A 10,170-nucleotide genomic window follows, 5' to 3' on the forward strand; every position below is an offset into this window, starting at 1 on the left:
TGAATGTACACTCTAGCCAGTAAGTACTTTTTAGCTGCATAACTCTAGGCCAGTTCCTGAAACTATCTTTGCCTCAGTTTTTTCACTTGTAAAATAAGGATAATCATAGTGACTCTCTTATATGGTTGGGTGAGTATTAAATGAGTTAATACACTTAAAATGTTTAGAACACAGCCAGGCACATAATAAAAGCCTAATTAAATACTTGTTATTATTGTAAATAGTATGAACAGATATGTGTGATAAGGGTCTAAATCAGTGGTCCCCAACCTTTTTGGCACCAGGGACCTGTTTCATGGAAGACAATTTTTCCATGGACCGGAGGAGGGGGGGATATTTTCGGGATGATTCAAGTACATTTATTGTGCACTTTATTTCTATTATTATTACATAGTAATATATAATGAAATAATCATACAATTCACCATAATGCAGAGTCAGTGGGAGCCCTGAACTTGTTTTCCTGCAACTAGATGGTTTCATCTGGGAGTGATGGGAGACAGTGACACCCGAAGTCTGTTGCTTATGTCCAGTCTGCTCCGTAAGATGCAGCTTGTCACTTGCCACTCACAGATAGGGTTTTGATATGAGTCTGAAAGCAGTTGATTTATTATGGTCTCTGTGCAGTCAAACCTCTCTGCTAATGATAATCTGTATTTGCAGCTGCTCCCCAGCACTAGCTTCACCTCAGAACATCAAGCATTAGATTCTCATAAGGAGTGCGCAGCCTAGATCTCTCACATGTGCAGTTCACAGTAGGGTTCGTGCTCCTATGAGAATCTAATGCCACCGCTGATCTGACAGGAGGCAGAGCTCAGGCAGTAATGCTAGCGATGGGGAGCGGCTGTAAATACAGATGAAGCTTCGCTCACTTGCCTGCCTGCCCGCCGCTCACCTCCTGCTGTGCGGCCTGGTTCCTAACAGGAGTTGGGGATCCCTGGTTTAAATGAATCAGCCCTGTTTAAAAGTCTGGCCTGCATAGCTGGGGGTGATCAATCCAAGCTTAGTTCTCTCACTGAGCTCTAAGCATATCCTCTACTGCAGAGGTTAGGACCCACTCTGGGACACCCCCTCATTCTCTCCTTATTTCTTATACATATATTAGAAACAACCTAAATGTCCATCGATGAACACATGGATAAAGAAGATGTGGTACATATACACAATGGAATATTATTCAGCCATAGAAGGAACAAAATTTTACCATTTGCAAAAACAAACATGGACCTTAATGGTATTATGTTAAGTGAAGTAAATCAGACAGAAAAAGATAAATACCACATGCTCTCACTTTATGTGGAATCTAAACAACAACAATGAAAAACGACAAACAAACAAGCACACACACATACACAAATAAGCACATGAATATAGGGACTAGATTGGTGGTTGCCTGAGACAGGGCAGGAGGTGGGAGGTGTGAGAAATGGGTGAAGGGGTCAAAAGGTGCAAATTTCTAGTTATAAAATAAATAAGTCATTGGGATGTAATGTACAGCATGGTGACTGTAGTTAATAATATTGCGTTGCATGTTTGAAAGCAGCTAGGAATGTGGATCTTGAAAGTTATCATCAAAAAAAAAATTTGTGGGCCTCCCTGGTGGCACAGTGGTTGGGAGTCTGCCTGCTGATGCAGGGGACACGGGTTCATGCCCTGGTCCAGGAAGATCCCACATGCCGCCGCAGAGCGGCTGGGCCCGTGAGCCATGGCTGCTGAGCCTGCGCGTCTGGAGCCTGTGCTCCACAACGGGAGAGACCACAACAGTGAGAGGCCCGTGTACCGCAAAAAAAAAAAAAAATTTGTAACTATGTGTGATGACAGATGTTAATGGATTTATTGTGGTGATCATTTTTCAGTATATACAAATATTGAATCATTCCTTTGCACACCTGAAACTAATATAATGTTATGTCAATTATACCTCAATAAATATATATATATGCTATATATATAATAGCATAACTATTAGCAATGCAAGGCTCCAGAGGGTAGCAGAATATGCACCCCAATTTACACCTCTTAGTGTAACAGTTATTTTGAACTAAAGGCAATTGAGAAGAAGCAGATACAAAGAATGTTCTCTGCCCTCCCCCTCTTTAGCTAAAAGCAGAACATAAATATGTGAAGGTGTTGCCCCTTCTTTGTCTACCAGGAAGGACAAAATTACCTTTGTCAGCCCAGAGAAGTCACCAAAGTAATCTACAGAGTAAAATTTCTAACTAGCCCTTGTCTTCCATTAGCTCCCCTACATATTTGCCCTCCCTCAATTTGCTGCCTTAGAAACTCAAAGTACTTTTCCTTTGTCTTGCCACTCCTCTAAAAATTTATTTTTCTTTTGTTAAGATGCTATGTGAGCCCAAGTTCTAAGTACCTCTTTGAGTTACTCAAAGTAGTATCACTTGTGATACTGAGTTGCATGGAAACATCATTTATCCCAACACTACTTAAGACTACTGAGAAATAAAATATTGCCTGCCATATCAGTAAACAAAGGATGTCACAGTCATCAGCAATTGCAGTCACCACCAGCCACCAAAGGTGAGCCGGTGAGCCCCGAGGGAACTCAGGAAGGAAACAAAGAATACCTGCCATCTGGCAGCCATCAGACTGCAGCCACTCCAAAGGTGAGCCCTGTGGAAACTCAGGATATGAAAATACAGGATCCTGGCCCCATATAGCTGAGGTGCATATCAAAGGAGTGATTTTAGTGAGCCCAGACTCTTGCATCTTCCCATACATAGAAAAGCACTAAATTCCTTAAGTTGACATATCTAGTTTTTTTTTATTAACAGTAACTTTTTCTTCCTACTACCTGGCCCTTTGTTGCAAAACTCCTATCTGTCCTAGTTCACCCTCGCCTCCTTGGAGCAGTTTTCTCAGGATTATTTGAGATGCTACCTCCCGGGCTTGAAGTCCTCAGTGTGTCTGCTGAATAAAACACAACTCTCAATTTTTAGGTTGTGCATATATTATTTTAGTTGCCACTATCTTTGATTCAATGTTAATTATGAGCTTTGAATAATTACTTACGAGCTTCTAGGTGAGTTAGGGTCTTTTAGGGGTGTGTGTATACGTGTGTGTGTGTGTGTGTGTGTGTGATTGTTGTATTTGCTTTCAAATATCATAGTAGATTCCACATTGCTTTGTCCTCAATATGTCTGAAAAGTGAAAAGTTCATTCCACTTCCGGGGATATTCTCACTGACACTTATAAGTATCAATGCCTTGCCTTGACTCAACCACTTGCCAAATCCACACCCCATCAACAAACAATTACACTGCTCACGCAAAGACTTCCTTAAGTAATTATTTCCAGGACCTAGACTGTAGATTACAGTCTGGCTCCGCACAGCATGGTCCAGGGCCAGCAGCATATTGCAGAGCTGAAATGCATTACCTTATGCCCCACCCAGACCTATAGAATAATAATCTGCATTTGAACAAGATCTTTGAGTGATCTGTATGCACATTTAAATTTGAAAAGCACAGCCGAGAGCAGTGTTTCTCTCCCAGAGGTGGTAAACTGATCACCTACATCAGAATCACTTGGGAGGCTCCCCTAAAAAGCAGGTTTCTGAACCGTACCTCAAACTGAGTGAAACAGACTCTCCGGGGTAGGGGCCCTTGAAACTGCATTTTCAACAAGTTCCACTTCCTGGTGCTTAGGCAATCTAGGGCTTAAGAAAGGCCAGAGGGGCTTCCCTGGTGGGGCAGTGGTTGAGCGTCCGCCTGCCGATGCAGGGGACACGGGTTCGCGCCCCGGTCCGGGAAGATTCCACGTGCCGCGGAGCGGCTGGGCTCGTGAGCCATGGCCGCTGAGCCTGCGCGTCCGGAGCCTGTGCTCCGCAACGGGAGAGGCCACAGCAGTGAGGGGCCCGCGTACCGCAAAAAAAAAAAAAAAGAAAGAAAGAAAGAAAGAAAGGCGCCAGAGTAGCATCCTAGAACATTACATGTGTTGACATTTTCATATATGTGAGTTCTTCACTAGCCTGAGACAGGGCAGGAGGTCGGAGGTGTGAGAAATGGGTTCTAGACATATCTAGAAACATAAACTAATCAAAGAAAAGTTGACTACAGAAAGACACAGACACCCACGCACCTCTGGCATTAGACATAACTGCCAACGCTGAGAAACTGCCTTTAATATTAGAAGAAGCACCCAGAGAGGTTCTGTTGAGCATCTGCTATGAAATGCGGACCGACCAGTTATTTGTGTCAGAGAGGAAAGGGAGCAAATCATGAGTAACAATGTCATTACACCTCTTGGACTCTTGTTTAAACATCACTCTCTTGTACTCCTTTGAAACATTGTTAAAACTCTATTTGATTCTAATAGGTTACTCTCAATACAGGAAAAAGCATTTCTGTATCCATCAGCTGTGAAAAGAAAAAACTCAAAATATCAAAACTACATTCTGTTTTTATCCGTCTTCTATACAGGGACAGACTATTAGTAATTGCTAGAGGTGAATCTCCTTTCAAATATCCAGCGGAAAGGCATTACTCTATACACACATTTCCATAAAAGAGCCAGGCTATCTTTAGTCTGTTCAGAAAATCCAGTTGAAGACAATTTTTACTTGTCCTCTGGATGTTTGACATCAGAAAACACAACTCCATTAACTCCCTTTTCATAAATTTCATTTTACAGATCCAGATTACCCCCTCAAACATCTGGACATCATGACATGTATACTATATGCCTCTCTACTAGCTACTATCTAGCTAAAGTTTTAGGATTGCAAAATAATTTGCCTTAAAATATTAAAATATCAAAAAGACTAGCACACTGGACTTTGTTTTGACTTAATGCTCTTACAGAAAGTTAGACAGACGAAAAGGAGACATTAATAGGGATAGGAAATTCCATTTGAAAAGCATGAGCGATTTTTAACATCTTGGGAATCTTATTTCCAGAGAAGTTACATACCTCAGAGTATAGGATTCCCATGCTGGTCCTTCACAGACTTATTTCACAGCTTCTTGAATCTTCTGGAGAAATTTCCAATTAACATCAAAATCCTTCCCAGTCAAGAGAAAGGTCCCTAGAAGCCCAGGTCGGTGGCAAGTCCTTTCTTTCCACACCTGTGAGTGTTCTTCCAGCAACCTACACAGCAACACACCTTCCAGACAGCCCAACCCAGTGAAACAAGGGCATTAGTTTACCGTGTAATGAATCACCCAAGTTGCACATCATCTAATGTTACAACCCCGAGGAACCGGTTTCTGAGTCATACCTACTCTGCCAGTGGTGACATGTGGAAAAAAAGGAAGCAAAGACGAGGGGTAAGAAAAGTTCTCACACAGGCAGAAAGGACTCAGGGCTCAAAACAGGATATTGTGTTTAGGACATTTCCTAATTGAAATCTGGTTTTCAGTGGCTATTGAGAAAGGCTAAGTGCAAACAAACTCGCTTGTTAGAACCATATATGTCTGCATAGGACTTGACCTTCATGAAAAATAATCTTTAAAACTGATGGATTGGGCTTCCCTGGTGGCGCAGTGGTTGAGAGTCCGCCTGCCGATGCAGGGGACATGGGTTCGTGCCCCGGTCTGGGAAGATCCCACATGCCACGGAGTGGCTGGGCCTGTGAGCCATGGCCGCTAAGCCTGCGCGTCCGGAGCCTGGGCTCTGCAATGGGAGAGGCCACAACAGTGAGAGGCCCGAGTACCGCAAAACAAAACAAAACAAAACAAAACAAAAAATGATGGATTATTGCTATCTTTATGCACACATAAGTTTATTTATTATTCCTTGATATTTTTTATTAATATAGACTAATTAAAATAATAAAGTCAATTTATGAGCTATAGTATTTTATATACATAAATGTGCCCATAATCATATTCAAGGGCATCTCTGAGTAAAGATTGAGCAACTCAAATTAAAAAACCTAAACTTTTTGAAATATCAGTCCCATCTACATTCTAGTGAATTCAATTATACTAAAAGGTTTAAATTACACTTACAGTATTACCATATTTGATTTTCCTTTATAAGCACTTTAATTCTGAGCCTAGAGTAATACTTTCCCAGCTAAACAATCTTGTAAATCTAATAAACTAACAAACCAAACTTACTCTAATATAATAAATATTAAGTCATCCTAAACATTCTAATACTGTTTTTGAATTTAGTCAATTTATAACATTCCATTTTAAAATCATAAGTCTAAAATCAATTATTCCATTATACATCAATTACTCTCTTATACATTTTAAATGGAAACACCAGGCCACTTGGTCAAACGTGCTAACATGCCAAGTCTCTTAAACATCGAAGGTATTTTATATACCAAATATGGTACCAAATATTCACACATTTTCTCTGAACTTAACACAATCACAGCAAAGTGCTAAACTTCCCCAGAATTAAAACACTCATACACACACCCATGAGAGAAAGCGTTCAACCATCCCAAACAAACTGATGTGATCAGTTAAGGTTCTTTGTGGCCAAGATTTGGTGCCAGGATCCAAGGCCTGAGCCTATATATATATATATATATATATATATATATATATATATAGCCTATATATATATAGCCTATATATATATATATATATATATATATATATATGACTTAGCTTTGGGGCCCACCTCCCAGGAGTTTTAAGAATTAGCTAATTCATCTGTTGGAGACGGAAGCCTGCAATACCCACTAAGATTGCAGCTGACTTCCTCTTTGGCTTAGTTTCATTTGGCATTTCTTTATTTCCTAAGACATTTAACTGTCTTTCCCACTGACTTAAATCCTTCACTCTCTTATGCAAATCTCTCGTAATCCCCTTTAGCTTTCTTTGTAACCTCTTCTAACTAATTTGTAGTTTCTGCAAACTCTTTTCACCCTAACTGAACTCAAAAGTCTTTAGGGAATTCCCTGTCAGTCAGTCCAGTGGTTAGGACTCTGCACTACCACTGCAGGGGACATGGGTTCAATCCCTGGTCAGGGACCTAAAATCCCACCTGCCATGTGGTGAGGCCAAAAAAAAAAAAAGAGTCTTCTCTAATTTCTTATCAGGACCGCAACTCCTCTATTTGGATTCTGCATCTCTCCCTTGACTGCATGTTGAAGGTGTAAGGGTTCAGGACAAGCTTCCCCAAAATGTGCCACTTTGGCATGAGGATTATTTTTAACTAAAGGCAATCAAGATCCTGTGGGTTCAAGGGAAACTATTGCCCCTCCCTTAATTACCTAGAAGAACTTAAGTTGGGGGTTTTCCCAGAAAAATGTTATTACTGGAGGTAAATTTTATCTAAGTGGCCCAATGAATATGGCAGGGCAAATATTTAATTGCTAAACATGTCCTCTTTTTATTATTATCCCATGAATGAACTTCCTGTCCTTGGAAGCCCCAGGCCCCTGTCCCATTCCCTAGCTCAGGATGGCACACATACCTTATTTTACTTTTCTGTCACTGAACCTCTCATGTATGTTGGGTTCCTATATGTACAACATTTAATCTGATTTTTTTCCTGTTAATCTGTCTTTTGTCAATTTAATTCTTAGACCAACCAGAAGAACCTAGATGGGTAGAGGAAAGGTTTTTTTTTTCCTTCCTGACAAAGGGTAGCAGAATGTGTCACCCTAAAATATGTCCTTTTAGCATAAGGATTATTTTGAATTGATTATTCTTGAAAAACTGCAGATCTCTGAAAGCAGTAGAATTTACCCTTTTGTAAGAGAGATTTACATTTATAAGGGAATTCTCCATTTGTAAAAGTGTCTCCCTCACTGTACCAGGAAGAAAAGGATGACTTCAGGAAATTTATCAGGGGAGAAGGCAATGACTTAAATCTGCATAACACCCTTACCCTTGTTTTCTGTGCTTTTCTTGGTCACCTCCCGTAACTGCCCCTCCCCCAACATCTTCTTTTCTCTTTAGCTGAAGGAGGTATTTAACGTGGTGGCTTGGACATCTCCAAGAGTTTTCCTGGGTCTCTCTCGTGTGTACATGAGGTATACATGTTATTAAACTTCTGTTTGATTTCCTCTTGTTAATCTGTCTTTATTACAGGCGGATTCTCAGCCATAGAACCTAGAAAGGTAGAGGGAAAATTATTTTTCCTGCCCTACAATCTGGTTCTAAAGGCACAATACTCATTATAATTGTGAAAGATGAAATGTTTGAATGGACGGATGACACTAAAAACAAAGTAATAAAAAAGCAGTTGATTCATCGCAAGTGGCGAAACACTTGCACTTGTCTCTAGGCCAGTGAACATTGACCAGGGATGATTTTTTTCCCCAGGTAAGACTGCCAGATCTAGCAAATAAAAATACAGGGCACTCTCTGGAGACATTTTTGGTTGTCACAACCAGGTGTGGGCATGATACTGGCATCTAGAAGATGGATGCCAGGGATGCTGCTAAACGTCCTACAGTGTACAGGGCAGCCTCTCACAGACAAGAATTATCCTGCCCAAAGTAGTGCTAAGGTACAAAAAACCTCTTCTAGGCCAACAGGAGAATTAAAGGTGAAGAAAGAGGACTTGGATCACTTATACTGTGAGAATGGAATATAGTCATAGAGGAGGAAAGAAAACCTTTTTCTTCCTACCCTTCTAGGTTCTTGCTGGGGCTCAACAAAAGACAGACCAACAACTCCATTTTCACACATGAACATCTATCAAGAAATAATATTTGAGTCAGACACTACAGGCTTAAAATTAAAGACGTCCATTTCCTATGGCTGTGTTTATAGCCAATCCCAGCTGACCAGCACCTAACTCCCTGTGAGGAAAAAGAGGCTCCTTCAAGGTGTAGCCCAAAGACTTGACCACCAAGAGAGGTTCAGTAGAGCATACCTAGGGATCTTAACTCACCACATTGTCTAATGGCTCCCACTGGAAGCACCTGATTAAAGGAGTTTCATGATCAGAATTTCATTTATGTAATAAAGCCAATACTCTGGCCATTGTGTGGAGAGTGGATTTGAGGCAGACAAGAGAGAAAACAGCAAGACCAGTTAGGAGGCTACTGCATTAGGTCAACTGAGAGATTATGGTACCAAACAAAGGCAGAAGAGCAGCAGTGGGGATGGAGAGAAAAGGAGGAACTCTGAAGGACGTAGGGTGCCACGTCAGCAAACCCAAACTTACATAACTTTCGTGTCCTTGTAAATGCTCTGCTTGACCAGAAACACAGTATTTCCAGCCAGTCAGTCCTCAAACACCAAGAATCTGTTCTGATATCCTTGTTCTAAATAAGGTCAGATATGCAACCCCAGGGTAATCAATTTCAGCCAAATACATTTTCCTTATGCCCTAATTGACCTGGTAACCTTATGAAGAACTCTCCAACCTCCTAACCAATCATGCCCTATTTCTGTGTTGCTGCTTCTAACAAACTATACAACTCACTCCTGCCCAAACATCCTTGGAAAGAGTACTCCACTGCTTCTGAGGCACTGTACTCCTCCAATCCATTGATTGTTTCCCCTTAAATAAAGGACATAAAACTAAACGGTTTTATTTTCGTCATTTGACAGCTACTATCTCCTGGCACCAAACACACTTGTTTCTATTTTGTTCTGTGATGCTGACACTAGCTCTCTGTGGACTATATTTCTTTTCTCCCCACTGACCTCATGTTAGGTTCTCCCAATAGGGAGCCCTCAAGGGAGACTACAGGCTAAGGAAGGAGAAAGAGAGCCGCTCATTCCATGTTTGCTGATCCTATCAGTTTAAGCCCAGCAATAATTTTTCACCCTAGAAACAGCCATTGGTCCAACTTTTTTTTTTTTTTAATATTTTGGGCCAGTCGCACGCTGCATGTGGAATCTCAGTTCTCCGATCAGGGATGGAACCCGTGCCCCCTGCAGTGGAAAGGTGGAGTCTTAACCACTGGACCGCCAGGAAAGTCCCTTGGTCCAGCTTCGTTTCACACTCCCTGAACCGGCCTAATCATCCCCCCAGAGGCCCCAGCACCAGCTGTCTCCCCTCCCACTGCCAACTTGATGCAACTCCTCTGCTGAGCTCCTGCAGCATTCAAGACAGCCAGACAGTGGCCCCTCTTCAAGCCTGGGTCCCAAGAATTTCAGGGTCCTTCCCCCAAGTTCCTAAATTCTGATAACCCCAACCTCTGCTCTCTGTTCCTCCAGTCCAAGAAGTGGTGGCTGCCCCCTGCAATCCTCTCTCTGTTACCTCGGGGTTCTCTCTTTTCCTTTT

General features: G+C 41.5%; 1 protein-coding gene across 1 annotated transcript in view; it reads right to left on the minus strand.

Moving 5' to 3' along the window:
• ANKRD22 (ankyrin repeat domain 22) overlaps positions 1-5,127 on the minus strand; it is a 21,643-nt gene extending 16,516 nt beyond the window's left edge. Inside the window, exon 1 of the mRNA XM_007470305.1 lies at positions 4,930-5,127. Within this exon, the coding sequence (XP_007470367.1) occupies positions 4,930-4,950 (21 nt within the window). The 5' untranslated portion in view covers positions 4,951-5,127. The remainder of the gene's footprint in view (positions 1-4,929) is intronic.
• Positions 5,128-10,170: the final 5,043 nt, after the last annotated feature.

The sequence above is a fragment of the Lipotes vexillifer genome, unplaced genomic scaffold (genome assembly GCF_000442215.2).
Source record: "Lipotes vexillifer unplaced genomic scaffold, Lipotes_vexillifer_v1.1 scaffold690, whole genome shotgun sequence".
NCBI classification, from domain to species: domain Eukaryota; kingdom Metazoa; phylum Chordata; class Mammalia; order Artiodactyla; family Lipotidae; genus Lipotes; species Lipotes vexillifer.